General features: G+C 38.0%; 1 protein-coding gene across 1 annotated transcript in view; it reads right to left on the bottom strand.

Annotated features, from left to right (window-relative positions):
* The window catches only part of COL19A1 (collagen type XIX alpha 1 chain), a 334,697-nt gene that overhangs the window by 67,292 nt on the left and 246,775 nt on the right, over window positions 1–20,630 (bottom strand). The window contains exons 19-25 of the mRNA XM_081293835.1: window positions 13,977–14,018; window positions 8,473–8,535; window positions 3,431–3,466; window positions 2,561–2,596; window positions 2,412–2,465; window positions 1,668–1,721; window positions 165–218 (exon numbers count right to left, since the gene is read on the bottom strand). Of these exons, the coding sequence (XP_081149961.1) occupies window positions 165–218; window positions 1,668–1,721; window positions 2,412–2,465; window positions 2,561–2,596; window positions 3,431–3,466; window positions 8,473–8,535; window positions 13,977–14,018 (339 nt within the window). The remainder of the gene's footprint in view (window positions 1–164; window positions 219–1,667; window positions 1,722–2,411; window positions 2,466–2,560; window positions 2,597–3,430; window positions 3,467–8,472; window positions 8,536–13,976; window positions 14,019–20,630) is intronic.

The raw sequence follows: 20,630 nt of genomic DNA, 5'->3' as shown, positions 1-20,630 counted from the left end.
ATGCCCCAGGGGAGTCATTCACATTGTCTTCTACATGCAAGGCTATCCCAGGTATAGTTCTACGAGCCTGTGCTGTCCTCTTACCTCCCCAGTGCCCTTAAGATCCTTGGTCTGTTCCTTCTACTCACCTTTTTAATAGAGAGTGAATAAAATGTGAGCTATACCTTTTCTCCTTTGATGCCTTGTTTTCCTGGGATACCATGTTCTCCTGGCAATCCCTAAAAAATTCAAAATTAAAGGGAAAGAACAATGAGAACATCTCTTATGATAACATTTATGTATGCAAGTCGTTTTCAAGAGAGCAGTTTTAACACATTATCTACAAGGGAATGGGTTGATTTTGGCTTGTTAGGTTACAAACATTAGTTGAAAATATGTAAATTGTTGTTTCAAGTGAATGTCGCTGGATGTAATGGAGAATTGAAATGTAAAGAGAATTGAAATATCTCAGCCATACTATTGCCAAGAAGGGGAAGAAGAATGGTGATTGGTAGTCTCACACCATGATTCAACCAGACAATAGGGTGACTAAGAAAATAAGTTTTTATTGTATTTTGGCAACAGTGGATCTTTTCTTTTGATTTTACTCTTTTCAGCTCCTGCTACTATCATTTAATCTCACTTGAGCATATTGTGACCCAGCATTTTCTCTCTTTTCCTAAGATCTTTCCACAAGGTACCTCTGTAGTGGTCTATTAATTGGTGGTAGTGGTAGGGGGTAGCAATAAAAAGCTTTTCTCTGTGAATTTAGATGTTCAAAGTACAAGCCACAATAGGAATGTTGATCAATAGGCCCCCAAAGGCTCAGGCAGTGAGCATGGTGAACAGAGAAAGGGTTCATGGGCTGTTCCCAAGATGATGGTAAAAGGAGAGATTCTTCATGTTGCCTACAGATAACTAATAGTGGTCAGTTAGTGACAGAGGAGTTGTGGGCAAGATATTTTTCCTTTTGCTTAAGTGTAGATCTTTCTAATTTTTAAGGAAAGGTATAGCTCTCAGCTCCCAAGTTGTCAGATGGCCATGGAGCTTGTTTAAGGGCCAGAAAGCTAATCTGGGGGAAGGAATGGAAAAATGACTTTTAACAGCATGAAGGTAGGTGTGTGTGTAGGTGTGTGTGTGTGTGTGTGTGTGTGTGTGAGAGAGAGAGAGAGAGAGAGAGAAAGAGAGAAAGAGAGAGACTGACTCTGACTCCACTATACTAAGGTTATAAGGCAGCCTGAAGGTCTTCCTCCAAGTGCATTACAGAAACACTTTCAGCCAAAAGACTTCCTTTTCTTGAGGGCTCTTGATAGAAAACAACAGAAGCTTTCCAAGTGTTTTCTGCAGACGGAGATTTGAATCAAAAGCCATACATATGGGAAATTCTTGCTTTCTCTCTTGGTTTTCCTTATTACTTTTGATATTTGCTGTCTCATTGACCACAGGTACACTCCTGATAAGCTTGTCCCAAATGATAATTTGGTTAAATTGAGTTTCAAAGACCAATTTGTTAGGGTAATGATCCTCCAAAGGACCTCACACGAGTGTACGAATGGCCCAGCCTTCAGGGTGGAGATGGACTAGGTCTTTGAGAAATGTAGCGGAACTCAGTTACAGGAACAGCCATTGACATTTAAAAAACCATACCATAGTTTCAATTTCATTTCAAAATACTGAAGTATACATACAACATCTCCTGGTGGTCCTCTGGGTCCCATGGAACCTGCAGGTCCTTGTTGACCCTAAAAGAGAAGATGATATATGCTATACCTTTCCTTAAAAATTAGAAAGATTGTACTTGAATATTTGTAAAACATGTTGTGAACTTTATCTGTAAAAAGAAAGACTTTCCATTATCCTACCATATGTGTATAATACTGAAGTGTGATTTGGGCTTCTAAGATAGTTTCTAGATGTTTTCTTTTTTAATGGGTCTGTTTTTCATCAGTAGGGGATAAGTGGGTAACTTGCCCTACCCATTGGCTGGGAGCACATCATGCTAATCTCTCCCACACCTCTCCAAAACTATTCTTTCTTAGGATACACCTGCAGAATCACACATGGGAAACTGAAGCACTCATAGCTGTATACTTTTGGTTTAGAAATGAATCCTGACTCCTGTTCCTTTTAAGAATACAGCTCAGGGTCACGGATTTAGCTGACATTGTTTACTCTTAAAGCTTTTAAGGATGCTATGGTGAATATGCTCTGAAAAATAATTTTCAAATTCTGTGAACCAAAAGGCACAGTTACTATGCGTGAAATAAATGCAGCTACTGGGGGTGGGAGTGGGAAATCACCATGGAAACAAGATCAAGTCTCTGAGAACATCTGTGAAGAAAATGAGTGGCACCCCAAAGCACCCTTTAAAATATAGAATGGCTACAAATTCCAGATTATTTCCTAATATAGCACAGCTACTTCTTATATACCTTCAGTCCTGGGTTTCCTATTGAACCAGGGGGACCAGGGTCTCCAGGTTCTCCCTAAACATGTGAGTGGGAAGGAAAGTTAAATGTTACTATAGTCTTCGCCATCTTATTAAGGTTGTAGACATAATTGGAAAATTCTAGGAGATTACCTTTATTCCCTGTGATCCTATTATTCCAGGTTCTCCCTGTAAATAAAATAATCACCATATGGGTAACATGAAAATTCAGATGGGCCGGGACATCTGACAGTTTAATTGAATTTCCATTAATTAACACACAATAAAGGGGGAATTTATGGAAGATGTGATGAAACTATGGAGGGTTCATTCTACAACAGGATCAAAACACTTAATCCTAATGAACAACAACTCTTATTTTTTTTAACAATAGTTTTATTTTCACTCCAATGCCATCTTTGAAATCCTCCTGCTTTCTCTACTTCTCATTATTATGATTTGCCACCAACTAAACTCGCCTCCCTAAGAATTAACTCTTCAGATGATATGGAGGAGAATAGATGTTAGGGTGATATGTGCTGGTGATTCTGCAATCAGGTACTATCCAGGTATTTAATTTTAAAAACAGAAAAATTACGATTATACTAAGGGGGACAATACTGGCTATAATCAGTTTGCTTTCCTTATTTTTCCATGACTTATTAATCTGTTGGATTTGTATCCAATTTGTATCATTAACAGAATCTTTGAAAAAAACTATCTTCTACTTTAATTTTGTAGTTTCCCTATCTTAATTTGATGTCTTTTGTAACACTTCTGTCCCATCACTAGTAGTGGAAGGTTAGAGGAAACATATCTAACCCAAACCAAATGGTAAAGTATTATCCCATGACAGCACTTAACAAGGTTTAATATAAAGTCCAAAATCACAGAAGGAAAAGTAAAAATGCTCTGGAAGCTTATTTTATCAAATCTATTAGACTCTCAAGTAAACATAACAGAAATTGGAGAGAGAAATCAATGAAGTAGAAAACCCCAGAGGGTGATAAAACATCTACTTACTCGGTCTCCCTTTTCACCTTTTACAAAGGGTTCCCCCTAGGGAGATGGGTAGAAAGCAGAATCAATTAAAAACACTTTTAGAAATAAACCCTCCAAAGCTGGGAGTGGATGGAGCCTGCAGGCCAGACTCACACCTCTACTGCACACAGTCTGCCTCTGCAGCTGAGAGGGGGCCTAGGAGAATTAATTTACAAGCTCCTCCACATTCTCAAAGGAACACCGAGTTCATCATTCTAACACTATTTAGAGAATCCCCGGTGGCCAACAAGTTGAAATGCTGCCCAGGGACAAAGCTTCCTGGTGCCTGGTGAAGAAGAGGGATCACACACATATGCAACTGGGGGCAGAAGCCTGTGACAGCCACAAGATGGCCAGGGAAGGGCATTCCTGAGAATGCTTCCAACTCGTTAGCTGTGCTTGAAACACACAAAATCATTAAAAATATTTTTCCAGTTTTCATTTTTACTACAATGAAAATAACTCAAAGGGGTTAATTAGGAGGTAAATAATGGGGTGTGGAACTGACAACAGTTCTTGGTTGAAGTATGAATAGCTTGGGGAGTGACAGAAGCTTTGGAGGCTGCCCCTTGTTAGCCAACACTCTCCCCAATCACTGAGTTGTGATTACTGCCACCCAGGTTAACCCATAGAGACACATGTGCACACACAGGCTCCCTTACTAGTTTCTGTTCTCAGAGTTACAAGTATGTGATCTCATTTTATCTTCATAGCTATGCTGTGCAAAAGAATTATTGTCCCATTTCAAGGATGGGGAAAGAGACTTGTGAAGGTCCAGTAATTTTGAGTTGTCATAGCTCCCTCTATTCCCTACATTAGTATTCATTCATTTTACTTAATGTTTCCTAGTTTATCTTGGCTATACCTCTTTGAGTGTAGAGATACAATTCATCTTGATACTCATAGCACCTCTGGTGTCTCACATCTTAGACTTTTACATTACCGGGATCCAAACACATTTATTAAATAAGTGAACTTAATGCAGATATAACAATCGTAGTTAACATTTATTGAGTTCTTATAATGTATCAAGCACTGTTCTAATCACTTTATATATATTCACATAGTTAATCCTCAGGTGCCACTCAGGTAAGTGCTATTAGTAGACTCATTTACAGATGAAGAAACACTGGCACAGAGAAGTTAGATAATTTCTCCAAGGTCACAGAGCTACCAAAAGATGGCTCAGGATTTAAACTCAGTCAGCCAGACTTTAGCTCCAATCTTCACTTAGTGAAGATTTAGTCTGCGTCATATTATTTGAATTGAGTAAATTATTATTTTGGTTTGGATTTGGGATATTTTCCAAAGGTTCATGTGTTAAAGATTTGGTCCCCATTGTAGCAATGGTCAGAGGCAGGGCTGGAAAGTGATTGGATCATGAGAGTTCTAACCTCATCAAGGGATCAATCCATTGATGGGTGCCTAGCTGAATAGACGACTGGGAAGTGGTGGAAACTGCAGGAGGTGGAACTTTGATGAAGAGAGGGTCTTTGGGGGTGCGCCTTTGGAGAAAAATGTAAGAACTATTTTGGGAGATATTACTACTCTCAAAAGTTCTCTTAGGAGCAAGATGTGGTAGCACATGCCCATAACCCCAGCCCCTCAGGAAGCTAAGGCAGAAAGCTTACAAGTCTAAGGCCAACCTGGGCAATTTGGCATGATCCTGTCCCAAAGTTAAAAAAAAAAAAGCTGGTGGTGTTAGGGTGGCTAGCTAGGTGCTTAGAGGTAGAGTGCCTGTGGGTTCAACCTGGATTCAATCCCCAGTGCTCAGGGATTGCTATTTTGATTTTTAACTAATCACTCTTTGGAGATAAGCAAGTACTTAATGAGCCTTTCATCTTGTGTCTTGTGTGTTTGGGGCTAAGAGTTCACCTTCTCCCATGTTCCCCAGCTCCCTTGCAGTTTCATGAAGCCATGTAGCTAATTCTAGCAACGAAATGTAACCAAAATGACATGTATCATTAACAAGGCAGTGAGAACCCATTTAATAATCCTCCAGATGCACTTCCCCAGCAATGGTGACTAAGAAGATTGTATGTGACGAAGACAGAGCTATATGATGGTATAGCCTGGTAACTGAACACAGAGTGAAGCATAACACCTACCCCTCCTACTGAACCATTTTAGGCAGGAGCAATAGAGAACTTTCCTTGCACTAAAGTCACAGAAATTTCAGGATTAATTTGTTACTTAGCATAACCAAGACTACACTGACTAATAAACCACACATCTACCTAACATAATGAAATCTTCTATTATTGGTTAATTTCTATACATTCACAGGGCTTTATTTATATTCTTGCTTTTGGGATTTCATTCTAAAAATCAAGTTAATTTTTAAAGATTTGACATGAAGTTAATTAGATATGATCAAGGAGTCACACTGCTTATGTCAGTGCTTGTTTATGCTCACGTCCTTGCTTGTTTAGAGTCACTGTCAAGCTCAAAATCCACATTGACTAAAATAGCTTTTGAAAGGTAAAAACCCAATAAATTGGTTATGTGGAGACTTGATATTTAGTAGTCCTAGCTCCAACTACTACTATCCAGAGCAAATCACTTAAACGTTTAGAATCTCCCTTTTTCTATAAAATCATGGGTTTCAACTAGATGATCTCTTTTGCATATTTTAGCTCCAATATGTTGCACTTCTAGTCACTTTCTGAATGTCCAGTAGGAAGGGACAAATTGCCATTGACAGCTGCCATTCCAGATGAGTGGTTCAGAATTCAACTTTGGATGATGACTACTGTTCTGATTGGACTTTCTGGTTATTATGCAAAGTCAAATCCAGCTCTAATTCTGGAATAGAAAGATCGATACCACAAAGAACTAAACTGCTCTGCAGAATAATGTAAAATTTGTGGTATTTTATGTGTGGGCAAGAGAGGAAAGCAAACAAGATAAATAGAGGTGGCAGATGCCTAAGGCATTAAGAGGGAAGTGGCAAGGAGAAGAGTTAGAAGGAAAGGAGCCCTCTTCCTGGATAAGGTAGACTAAAGCAGTCCCAGTGGGGTAGGGGCTTGCCTTGAACATTAGTGATGGGACAGAAAGCCAGAGGGAATCCCCAAAGAGGGAAAGGCCTATCACCCCAGAAACCATGAAATTCTCCAACCCTTGCTTTTCAAAGTGGGACCTTGAACCAACAGCACCACCATCATCTAGGAAACTGTGAGAGGTGTAGGTTCTTGGGCTCCACCCCAGACCCATTAAATTAGAACAGCAGGATTCAATCACATATTCCTGTGTGAGAAGCACTGTTTTAACTCACTGAAAATTTCTCTATTCTGCTCTATAATTCTCTGCTTTTCCAATGGAATTTTAGTCAATCTTACTGCCAGGTCCTCCTTGATACACACAGGAATTCAGAGAAAGTGAAGTCAGTATTTAGGCTTGAAGGGGAGAGAATGGTGACCTGGAGAAGCAGGTAGGAGAACCTTCAAGTGTGGAGCATCAGGAGCAAGTTGGCAGAGGGAAGGGGTGGCATCCACCAGGCTGCACTTGTGGGAGGAATATTAAAGGCTGTTAGGTCCTGTACTGCATTAGGGAGCCTTGGACTTGGCACTAAGGGCTAGCATGACCCCTGGGGTAGGATAACTAAGATTCATAGGTACAGTGCTGACGTAAAGTTGCCTGGGATAAGTTACCGCTATTGCTAAAGATACCTAAATGCTGAGCTGAAGCATAGGGCAAATTGACTTCCTAACATTAAATACCTTTACTACATACTGTTCCCTTTTTTCATGTAGGAATTATTAGTAACCTTTTCATTTTTATCCCATGATCAACCAATATTCCTAATTTGCTCTGTCAAGGAAATGAGTAAAAATGATTGAAAAAGATGTGTTGCATTTTTAAAAAATCAAAGATGAAGTATAGGCTAAGCCTGATTCTTGAAGGCTCCTTTTTTTAAATATAAATACCATAAATTTTCTTTTCTTTTCTCCTCTCCCCCTCTCCCTCCCCATCCTGTGACTAGGTTTTCTCTAATCTGTTTAGGTGGTCCTACTTGAATATAAATGATTGTTTTACTTAGGTTTTTCACTGCTGTGACTTAAGAACCCCATCAGAACAACTGTAGAGATCTTCAGAGATCTCAACCCATAGACAGCAGACTCCATTCTTCAGGGCTTGAGGTGAGACTAAACATCTTGATGATCAGGAAGCAGAGACAGACTCCACTTGCCAGATACAAATATATACCCCAAAGCCATGCCCCCAATGCCCTAACTTCTCCAGCCACACCCCACCTGCCTTCAATCACCACTCAATTAATCCCTTCAGGTGATTAATTCACTGATTGGGTTAAGGCTATGTATACCCGGAAATGCAGAAATGACAACCCAATCATTTCCCCTCTGAACCTTCTCTCATTGTCTCACACATGAGCTTTTGGGGGACACCTCACATCCAAACCACAATAATGATATAGTAGGTTTTGTGTTTTTGTTTTTTAATTCCCCACAGAAAGAGCTAAGTTTTAATAGAAACTGGCCACAGCAATATTGAAAAGTAGCTTGGGGAAGTCCCTTTGATCTCGCAAAAAATAACTTCAGAAGGTATACTGAGAACATTTGTTTGATCAGATAGATAAATGTTTCTAACTTTTTATATAAACTAGTATCTGTCTTTGTTATTAATTTCAGCTATCATGTTAAGCTACATCAGGTCAACTTAGTGATTTTAAACCCGAGTTTAGCTCACCTACGTGTGATTTATGGCTCCAATAATGCGGCTGTGGTAAAATTGCTTAACCTCTCTGTGCCTCATTTTCCTCACCTGAATAATGAAATAATAATAACCTATCTCATGGAATTTTTTAATGGATACAATGAGTTAATTCATGAAAGAACTTGGTGTCTGGCACAGTACATACTTGCTTAAAGATTTGATCTACTGTTGTTCGCTATGGCAGGGTCAAACCAGAATATATGAAAATTGGGGCTGGTCTGGAAAAATATTTTAATTCTTTTGTTGTTTCGTTGTTATTCTTACTTTGCCCTCCAAGCTAAAATACTTACAGGTTCTCCTTTTTGTCCTTTAGGGCCAACAGACCCTGGAAATCCTGGCAGTCCTGTTTCACCCTTTGAAGGAAAAAGCAGAAGAGAGATTTTGCATGAGAGTAGAGCGGTACCCTTTGACTGTCAGGACTAGAGGGTGATCTTACTTGCTTCCCCTAACTGTAGAATTTACCTATTACAGTCCAAGGAACAAGGTGAAGTGCTAAATCTGGTTAGGCTATTTGCATGAGTGTGTTTGCAGGCACTTTACAATACCTTTAGATCATTCAGAGATCAATAACATTTCATTATGATATTTAAAATTAATGTGAAAAATGTTAATTATTTTTTAAAGGAAGCAACATTGACAGGAGAAAAAATTCACCTTTTTCTTGTTTATCAAAAAGTAAAGTATTTTTGTGACTTCAGTTATCAGGTCCTTTAAAAGACACAGTTGTCCAGACTCATTTTATTCCAGACACTTCTTTTTTTTCATAGGTAGGGGGTGGGGAGTAGGGGTGACAGGAGTCTTGAGAAGAAAACTGAGTCCCTCTGTTGTCCCCAGCATTTATCCTGCTTCTTAGATGCTTGGCTGTGGACAAAGAAGGCATTCTCATATGTATGGTGACTGCAGCAGCTTAGAAATGTCTAGGATGTACTGGTCAAGAATTTTGAAGAGGGATTTGTATGTGACATATAAAGAGTATTTCCAGAAAATACAATTTGAGAGATAACACTTATGGAAAGGAATTATATCACTAATCGGCCTTCAGAGAAATTTCAGCATTGTGTGCCTCCCAGAGTTTACCATGATCTCTGAATACCACCTAATTCTTAAACATAGCTGTTACGAGATATGGAATTCTGATTTTTTTTGTACCTCAAGAGCATTTTTGAACAATGATATTCACCATTACATTTCTGCATTTCCAGGTATGTATCCTTTTTGCCATTGTTGTATTTTTGTTTTAGCTTCACACACACACACACACACACACACACACACACACACACACAGAAAACATAGAGCTGAATAGGCCAAGCCTTCATATACTAGGCATCTAGAATGAAAGTAATTAAAAACTTTACCATAAAAGATGAAATTGTTTGTATTTCCCTCTCTATCCCAGAGGGAGCCACTTTCATGAATTTGGCATTTATCTTTCAGTCCATATGTTTGTACTTTTTACTGCATTATGTGGAATCATAAACAATACATTATAGCCAGTGTTTTTTTTTCTATTGTTATATAAGACAAATTCAATCAATAGTTTTATCATGTATATAGTGATTTGTGGCTTTCCCCCCAGTGGTTTTTCAGTGTCCATCTGTGTTGATACGTGTGATCTTGCTCATTCGTGGTACGATTTGCATGGCATGCTGATGCGCTGATGGCCAGCCTTATCCCAGTCCCACTAATGGGCACTCAGCTTTCCTCTGTCATGACCAAGGAGGAAGTGAACATCTTCAACCTGCCCCCTTGTGTGTGGAGGTACCTCTCTCTGTTAATTTTGAAACCTTTAACAACTGCCTACTCCAAAGTACTTCAACTGCAAATTTATCACAGTTCTCAAATCTTGGACTTATTTCTATGGTTTCTATCACAATCCATCTTTTGGTATTTTGTAGAATGGGTAGTCATGATTGTATTTTCATTAATCAGTCTTCTAGGTTTATGAAATGTGTTTTGTAAGTTTCTATTGAAAAATTTAAATCACAGTATTAATTTTTCATATGACCAGTCTTCCTGTCAGTATCCTCAGAGCCCTGTTTGGGAAAGCCAAGATACCAAATGGAAAAATAGTCAATTCATGGATGTGTTACTATGTATATTTTCAGCAGGGTTTCCCAAAGTATGGTCATCTGCACACCAACCGTATAGTTCTTGCTATGTCACATACCACCTGTATAGCTATGGCTTATTTCTTCTCTAGATTTACTCACATTTTAAATATTTAATGTATTCTTTGAAGTAATACCCATGTAAGTTAGAATTTAGTGTGCTAGGTAGATGTTTTTGTCTTAATACAGAGCAAAATACAGAAACATTTTTCCTTCTAGTCTCTAAACACTTAGTATATCCTCAGTTTATATTTATACATTATAGAAATTGTTTGTTTTAGAGACAGTAAATTGTAACCAAAGTGAGGAAAGAAGTTGGTGAATATTTTAAGGCATCCATTGTTGGGGATTGAAAGAAGAAATAAACAACTGACATGAATAGGCATTAGAATGACCTTCATGTCACCCATCAGGTAGGTGCTAAAATCCCCAGTATATAAGTGTGAAGGAAAAATGAGATTAGTAATTAGACCCACCTAATAAAATAAAAGGAGAAAGTGGGGGAACGACCTAGAAATTACTTATAAAAATCACCTCAGCTCAAAAATCAAAGGAGGATAGAAAAGTGTTGGCAGAAGAATAAGAGTAATTATATTCAGAGATGTTATATATTGGAACAATATAAAATAGTGCTTCAATGAAATAGCAAGAATAGAACAGGGTGTGGTCTGTCCCCATGCACAGCCCCTGTGTGAGGCTGGGCTTGGAGCAATCCTTAGGACATTGTCCTTCATTTAAAATTCTGCAAACAAAAGTGTTTATACCCAAATCTCAGATAAACATGGGGTTGTATTTCATATTTAGAATGAATTTTCAATGATTTATCAATATGGATAGGAGTTGAAAGACAAGTGATGAATTTACTGAACATCAGCAAAGACCCTCCTTCAGTTTGATACTTTTGTGTTACTTAAAAGGCTATGAGCTGTTGAGATTCCATCTTGTCCCCCTGATAGTCTGCTCAAAAAAGAAAACAACAGAAAAAAACACTGGCTATTTTTTTAGGAGTCCTTATTCTGCTACCTTTCTCACTGTTTCTAGAAAGCAGCATTTCTCCTTAAGCTATCTGCTTATACATGATCCCTTCATCATATCCCTTCAGCCTAAGGCAAGCTACATAGCAGAGGTTATTATTTCAATTCTAGTAGGCTGGTCCTGTGGATGCATGGCCTCCATTGCCATTTACTGTCAAAACCAAATTGTCTTTCCTGCTGGTTCTCCCTATCTTACTATGTTTGATACAGGGAGTGGCTGCTAAACTGGAAGTGATATGTACGTACATTCTAATGCTGATTGTGCTTGTCTGGCGCCTCGTTTTGATGTTGGGTTCTGAAGAGTAGGCTGTTTGTGTAACTCTACTTTGTGGTCGGTGCATCAAGAAGTGGCACATAATATAGCCATGATAAGTCATTTATGCGTTTAAGGTACTCTGGTTAAATCTTTTATTCTACAACACAAGTTGAGTCCATTCTCTGTTGAAATTGTGGTGGGAGATGCAAAGAGGAACAAGACAAGCCACCAAAGATGGTAGCAATTAATGCCAAAAAGAACTAAATGAGACCTCAATAGAGGGAAAAGGTTTAGGAGAAAAGAACAATTTTTTATGGGGGGCTTCATGTGTGTTTGGAATTGTGCTTTTTGGTAAGTTCATTTCATTTGCTTTTAATCCTCCCATGAACTCTGATAGCTAAATTGAGGAAACTGATGTTTACAGAAATGAAGTGGCATTCCCAAGGTGACACAGCTGTTAATGCCACGACTTACTTTTGATCCCAGAGCTCATACTCTTTCCAGCACTCAGTGGCTCTTATCCCTGGCTGCATGTGAGAATTATCTGAAGCACTTTTAAATGATAAAGCTATCAGTCTCGACCCAATGCAAAGTCTCCAAGGACAGGGCTGGAGCAGGTATTTCCTAAAAGCTCTCCAGGTCATTCTAATGTGCAGCCAGGAATCAGGACCACTAGGGCTACAACAGGCATAAAGCAAAAGACCCAGGAGAGTAACTAGAGAAGTTCTAAAATTTCACTGTGGTGACCCATGAGCAACACTACAATTGTAAAAAAGAACATATTTTTCCAGAATAGAGAAGAATTGAATGTGAATAAGTAGAGTTGATTTCACTCTTAGCAACTGTGATACTTATGTCTTCTAATTTATTTTATGTATTACTTATGGGCAGAGGCTTTTCCCTGTTAATTACAATTTAAAAATCTTTTCATATGTACACTTATATTAGATACTGCATCAAGTTCCCTGTAGACTCTTCTAAGTTATTTATTTGGGTGGGAAGAGGGAACAGTTATGCCACTGGCTTTGTCTAATTCCACTTAAGATTCTGAAGCAATTAGAAAAGATTTTGAGCAATAGAAAAGGTCCTTAGAGTTTGAAATACACCTGTTTTGCAGAATCAAATTTCTCATCAGTGAGGTCTTATGAATTCCTAAGTAACATATGTTTCCTAATGAATATAGCAAAACAGAAGCCAGCTGTTTTGTTTCAAGGAATGAATCATCGTTTAAGTGCTTTAAAAGTGTCACAATGCTCTCCTTTGCTCAGCTGTTATATGTGACAAGCTTCATGGCTTTCTCCCCTGCCCCTTAGCCTGCATGTGTCCAGTAGTAATTGCTTAAAATGTAATGTGTTTGTTATGGTGGGTTATGGTTTCTGTAAGCTATTGGGTTACAGGAAATAATGCTAATGTACTAGCAGTAAAATCCAAGACCCATAGTGAATTGCACTGCTATATAATCATTTTTTTTAAAAAAATTCCTTTCAGAATGTCAAGGTTTTATTTATTTAATTATTTTGCAGAAAATTTCATTTTCAATGGCCAATCTAAAAGAAGCTCCTAGTTTCTGTTGAGACTCTCTTTTAGCAGTATTTTCTGGTGAGGAATACATGAGTTTTTAAAAGTCTGGTTGCAGGAATTTATAATGCATAGAGATCATATTTTCTTGGATTCATGTTGAAATACCCTGCCCTCAATCAAGACAGTTTTTACTGGGTGAATGAATGAAGGTGGCACTCACATGCCACCTTCTACTCATCTCAGTACATTTAATGTGCTGGTTTCTTGTTTTCTCTGACAATGGCACATTCACACTGAATCCAAGGTCATGGCAATTTTAGAGTCAAACAGGAGTGAAACATCTTTTCTAGTAGAAAAGTGAATCTGTCATCTTCACAGCTAATAAAATTAAACTAATGAACGATGATAATTAAATGCAATGGAAATTTATCAGCACTGTTTTTTAAAAATTGTTTTTGAGATAATTATTTGTTCAAAACACTGCTGTACAGATTAAAACCCCACCAAAAAATGTTCCCACAAAAATGTTCCAGTCTTTGTTTGGTACTTACAAACACACGGGATGGAGCCTGAGACTGAGGCATTTCACCTGAGGGGTCTTTGGACTGTTTTTTGCTACCTCTACTATTCACCAAAATCTAATGATAAGTCAAATCTTGTGTTCTAATTTATTTTACCTCATTATAGCTTTTTTCCCCTTCAGCTGTCCCATTTCTTGTAGCCAACTTCTGCTGGGCAGTGGTTACTGAGGAGCTGCCTGGTCAAGAGGCAGGTGAAGCTCTTGCTTACCACTAAGGGGACCTGACGCAGTGGGGAGACAGGGTTGGTACAAAACACCGGGCCTTTTAATTCACATTGAAAAATCTTATTACCTTTTCTCCTTTAGGGTCACCAGCTCCAAGTTCACCATTTCCCTAGGTAAAAAATAAAACAAAAGTCCACTTAATTTTAATGCATTTAGTCTTGAAAACAGTCAGTTACTAGTACTGGGTCAGCTTTTTGTGGATATTATGTGGCTTTGGCAGACATCTTTGTCTTTCTCAGCTTTTGTTAAATGGTCCTGTTAGATATTCTGTTAAATAGCTCAGATGTTGGAGGCCCCATGTGTCTTCTCTGTGACATCTTCAGGAAATGGCTTTTGAGAAACTCCATACCTAGTGGGGCAAAGCCTCAATTTTCCACATTCACACCTAGAAGTTTCCACTGGTCCTACCTATGACTGAGTTTTCCGCTTCTGCGGCCCCCAGACCACTAATTTGATTCCATTTCACTGGGCAAATAACTTTTCCCATTATCACACTGGAAAAAAAAATACAAATTCTCAGGCAGCACTTCAAATTCCTGCCACCAAACCTACAAACCCATGCATTTGACCTTGGCTAATAAGGGGTCCCTCCATAAGTCCTATGAATCACATACCCTTTGCCTTTTTTGGACATTTTCCTCATTAATGTTACCGATTCCCATTAGATGAAATTGGCAAATTTGTTAAAATTAAGTAAATGTAGCTAAAATTGGCACAATTCTTTAATATCTCTTTGTCTACCTATTTTCTCTTTTCCAAACTTAACACCAAATACATAGTCTCTTGGGTACACATTTCCCTTAAGCTATTCTTTCCTCTTCATTCTTGAACCATTCTTTCAAAAGGCCAATAAATGTTGTCTGTGCCCACTGACCAAGATGGTCTTAATGTTCCTATAACCTGAAGTACACTTTAGATAGACTTATTTTTTATTCTAGGCCCTGATCTCCCTTTTTTAAAAGCACTTAATTTAGAAAACTTGTGCTAGTAAATCCATTTCCTACCCTTTTGAGATGTAAATCTTTTAAAAAGCTCCTCTTTGGCTAAATGACCCTAGAATGTCTTTAAAGGACTGGAGCAATTCTTTTGAAAGGTAATCACCAAGAAAGATGGAGTCCAGTTTCTCAGCCTCTGTGGGAGGACAGGAACCTAATTTCAGCCTTGCTCCACCTCCACAAAGATTAAGAAAATTTACTTCTCCTTTGGGTAAAAACACAAATACAGTAATGCCTCACCATCCATGGGGAATTGCTTCCAGGGTTCCCCAGGGATACTAAAATCTGTTGCTCTAACCCCTTATATAAAATGCCATAGTATTTGCAATAACTTATGCATATTTTTCCCTATACTTTAAATCATCTCAAGATTACTTAAAATACCTAATACAATGTAACTAATATATAAATAGTTGGTATACTGTGTTATTTAGGAAATGATATGACCAGAAAATAAAATGACTTGAAAAAAAGTGCACATATTCAGTAAAGAGATAATGTTTTGTCTAATTGCTCTGGCTAGAGTTTTAAGGATGATGTTGAATAGAAGTGGTGAAAGAGGACATCCTTGTCTTCTTCCAGTTTTTAGCTGGAATGCTTTCAATTTTTCCCCATTTAGAATGATGCTGGTCTTGGGTTTAGCATATATAGCTTTTACAATGTTGAGGTATGTTCCTACTATCCCTAGCTTTTTCTAGTGTTTGAACATGAAAGTGTGCGGTATTTTGTCAAATGCTTTTTCTGCATCTACTGAGATGATCATATGATTCTTGTTTTTAAGCCTATTAATATGATGAATTACATTTATTGATTTCCCTTTGTTGAACCAACCCTGCATCCCTGGGATGAATCCCACTTGATCGTGGAGCCATACTACCAAAAGCATTAAACAGATTTAATGCAATTCCTATTAAAATCCTAATGAAATTTTTCATGGAAACAAACAAAAAAAAAACAATCATTAAATTTATTTGGAAAAATAGGAGACCCAGAATAGCTAAAGCAATCCTTAGCAAGAAAAGTGAAGCAGGAGGCATCACAACACCAGACCTTAAACTACACTACAGAGCTATATTAACAAAAATGGCATGGTATTGGCACCAAAATAGACTTGTAGACCAATGGTAGAGAATAGAGGACACAGAGACAAACCCACATAAATACGGTTAACTCATACTAGACAAGAGTGCCAAAAACATTCACTGGGGAAAAGATAGCCTATTCAACAAATGATGCTGGGAAAACTGGAAATCCTTATGTAGCAAAATGAAATTAAACCTCTGTATTTCACCCTGCACAAAAATCAACTCAATATGGATCAAAGATTTAGGCACTAGAACGGAGACCCTGTGCCTAATAGTAGAAAATATAGACCTAAATCTGCAGCATGTCAGCCTAGGATCTGATTTCCTTAACAAGACTCCTAAAATGCAAGAAGTAAAATCAAGAATCAATAAATGGGATGGATTCAAATTAAAAAGCTTCTTCTCAGCAAAGAAAACAATAAATAACATATGGAGAGAGCCTACAGATTGGGAGAAAATCTTTACCACATGAACCTCCAATAAAGCATTAATCTCTAGGATATATATAAAGAATTCAAAAAACTTAACACCAAAAAAACAAATAACCCATCAATAAATGAACTAAGGAACTGAACAGACACTTCACAGAAGAAAAAATACAATTGATCAACAAATATATGAAAAAGTGTTCAAAATCTGTAGCAATTAGAGAAATGCAAATCAAAACTACTCTAAAATTTCATCTCACTCCTGTCAGAATGGCAATCATCAAGAATACAGGCAACAATAAATGTTGGCAAGGATGTGGCAAGGATTGCTGGTGGGACTGCAAATTGGTACAACCACTATGGAAAACAGTATGGAGATTCCTCAGAAAACTGGGAATCGAACCACCATTTGACCCAGCTATCCCACTCCTTGGTTTATACCCAAAGGACTTAAAATCAGCATACTATAGTGATGCAGCCACATCAATGTTTACAGAAGCTCAATTCACAATAGCTAGCCTATGGAACCAACCTAGGTGTCCCTCAAAAGATGAACAAATAAAGAAAATATGGTATATATACTCAATGGAATATTACTCAGCTTTAAAGAAGAGTGAAATTATGGCATTTGCCAGTAAATGTTTGGAGTTGGAGAATATCATGCTAAGTGAAATAAGCCAATCCCACAAAACCAAAGGTCAAATGTTTTCTCTAATATGTGGATGGTAATTCACAATAAGGCAGGGGGCATTAAGGAAAAATTACATTACCTTAGATTAGGTAGAGGGAAGTGAAGGGAGGGGAAGGGAGGGGATGTGGGGATAGGAAAGATAGTAGAAAGAAACAGATATTATTACTGTTATGTATATATGTGACTACATGACCAACATGATTCTGCATCATGTACACTCAGAAAAATGCAAAATTAAATCCCATCTGTGTATGATATATCAAAGTGCATAAATGCATTCTACTGTAATGTATAACTAATTAAAGAAAATAATTTTTTTTTATAAAAAAAAGATGTAATGTTTTACAAATATTTTCCACCCATGGTTGGTTGAATCCTCAGATGTGGAACAGACAGGTAAGGAGGGCCAAGTGTATCTTTGTTTTCTCTCTCTAACTTTAGCATTTTAAAGTTTCCCTTTGTGTAAGTGGAGTTGAAATCAGGCTGAGTCTGGCCTTTCACCTCTACTGTAAAATTCTTAACCACTTCCTTGCTTCTTTAACTTTTTCAGGTGAGATCACTTGGCTCTGATACCACTTACTCATCCCCAATTTTCGCCAAACCTCATAGTAATGTGACTTTGGCTCCAGCCAATCCACTGAAGCAGCTCTACTTTTGGCAAGGCTTTCTCTGCATTAATGACCTCTTAGCTGCATCTGCCACTTTCTCTCTTTCTCTCTCACCTCTTTTTTTCCCCTCTTTTAACTGCAAACTTGCTGTTCAGACTCTTTTCTCATGTGACTCAACACTTTCTCTCAAGCAGTCTTATCTATCCCCATGGTCCAGGCATCATTTACACAAAAACAAGTTTATATACCCATCATGCACCTTCTGCCTGAATTTTAAATCTGTATATCTAATTTCCTGCTTGCGGTATTCACTTGTAAATTCTAGAAGCAATTCAGTTAACAAATTCAAAGCTGAAGTTAAAATATGCAACAAATACACATATAAGATAAAAAAGAGAAGAGAGTTACATCATACTGTTAACACTGGTTAATCCAGAAGTGGGAGAATGATAATTACTCTTTCCCAATTTAATTCTGCATTTTCTCTTTTTAAATGAGCAAGTAATTTTATTTTACAGTTGAAAAAAATCAAGGAAAGCAAGACAACCTGCACTCACCTTCCCCCTTCCATAGGACTCTTCTTCCTTTAATCAGGGTGTCATTCCTAACACTGTTAGAGTCTGTAAGCAAGTCAGGATGGCGCCTGGCATTTTGCCAGGGGGAGTGGTTTGTGAGGTGGCGCCAGCAAGCCATTAAGTGTGGAGATTTCTTATTGGTTGACTGCTGTATCTAGTTTATGTTAATTAAGATAAGCTGTGTGGAATGTATATATATGCCTCCAGTCCTACAATAAACGGCTCCCACTCCTGCTGTATTAATCTACACAAGTTGCTCGTCACCCCCCCCCCCCCCCCCCCCCCGTTATTTTGCTGCAGCCGGACTGTGGCATAACACGACCCCTTACTTACTTCTCATGTACAGCCATCCAGTCTCCTTGACACTCCCCTAATTTCTACTCTAGGCTATTTGCCTTCATCCCAGGCAGATCACCATCATGTCTCACCAGGATCATGATACTGGGTCCCCAATTGGCCTTCTGCAGTTCATTCTGGATCCCCTGACACATATATTCTCCACATAAGATCAGACAGATACATTTACTAGATGTTCTGACTTCTTTCAAAGCCTTAACAGAGGCATCAAACACCCTCCAGCACCATCTGGGCCATTCTTCTCCCTCTGAAGCTCCAGCTATAATGTTCTTCTTGCAGCTTCTCACATGGACCAAGATCCTTCCATCTCAGCCTCTGGATCACTACTCTATGGCTTTTCTTCTTCTTCTGTCCAACACCCAGTCCTCCCTCCAGTATCAACCATTGGAAAGTGCCTTTCCTAGTCTTCTTAGTCTTCCAGATAAATCTCTTTCTCATACCCTCTCACTGAACATTGTATTTTCCTCTCATAATGCTACTTTTTAAAAAAAAATTTGTGTTTGTTTAAAGTTGTTTTTTTAAACTCTTGCACTAGAATTTAAGCTCCATGAAGACCTAGAATTGAATCCTCCATGCCTTGTTAAGTAACTAGCAAAAAGAAAGCATTCAATAAATTGTTGTTGAGTAAATAAGTCAATAATTCTAACCCACATGTTTTCCCTTTATTTTCTGATTAAAGATACATGATTTGGCAGAAAAACTAAAAGTATAGATAGATAAATGTAGAGAAATGTTTAAACAACAAAAATGTAGTCACCAGTTCAGATCACTATTGCTGTATTTTTGAGACATTAAATGTACCTTCCATGTCATTCACATTCTACTCCTATAAGAAATAGTTTATAATTGATATTATTATTGTTCTTATGATAGATGGCCTCTCATTTTTCTCTAGGATTCACCATTCTAGAATCTTGATTTTCTGGAGGTTATTATACCTAGAAAAACAACAGGGCCATATATTGTGTATTAGAGTACATTATAGTTGCTTTACTCAATAGTTAGGTCAGGAAATCCAACCAATCAAAAGTCCTCAGAGGCCTCTGGTGCTACTCTCCACTCCTGAATTAACAAATGAGGGATATTAAAACTTGAGCTTCAGTACCATTAGCTCATTGGCACATGTGATTCCTTTCTCCACCTTCTCTAAGCCAATGGCACCAGAAAATAACCAGGCTTTACAGAATATTAGACAGCCTTTGTGTCTTTGGAACTACAGTTCTATTTGAGATACTATTTTGATTATTTTAGGCCTTGTTGCCATTATCAAAATTCTTGTGAGCCTTCAAAATAAATAGTTGCACAGTTTTGAATGTGTTTATTAAAAGTTCTTGATACAAAGTGATGAGAGATCATGGTGTGAGGGTGGGAATCTGCCTGCTCATCTCAAGAATTATGGGATATCAGCACTGTCTTTTGTTCTCTTTGGGGGAAATGGTGAACAGAACTTTGAAACTTATGGTCAAGCAAGTGGAAGGACTTGAACTACTCTGTGTTGAAGAGTGTATTCTTTGGAAAGGAGAGAATGTGCCCAGACATGTACTTGTTGAAGTATAAGAGACAGCCATTTTTGTAGGTCCTCAAAACTGAAATATCAATTTTCTAGGGCTCCACTAGTGAAAGAAACCAATGACATGTCCTCCCTTCCACAACATGGGGTCATTAAAAATAACCCAGCTAAGCCTTTGGGGAATTTGCTGTAATATCTCTGGCATGAAGAGACATAAGGTTAAAAACAAACAAAATACACCAAGAAGTTATCTGTTATGGGTTGAACTGGATGACCCCTAGCTCCATTCAAATGTTTAAGTCCCAAGCCCAACATTTCGGGATGTTAACTGTTTTGGGCAATGGTATGATGGCAAATCTAACTAGTTAAGATGAGCCTATAATGGGAGTAGGGAGGATTCCAATTCCCATATGATTACATCCTTATAAAAAGGGAAATTTGGACACAGAGACATGTGCACACAGGGAGAATG

Source organism: Spermophilus citellus, assembly GCF_964194105.1.
Source record: "Spermophilus citellus genome assembly, chromosome: 5".
In the NCBI taxonomy this organism is placed as follows: Eukaryota; Metazoa; Chordata; class Mammalia; order Rodentia; family Sciuridae; genus Spermophilus; species Spermophilus citellus.
Note: the sequence above shows the minus strand (reverse complement) of the source record. Positions and strands in the feature narration are given on the sequence as shown.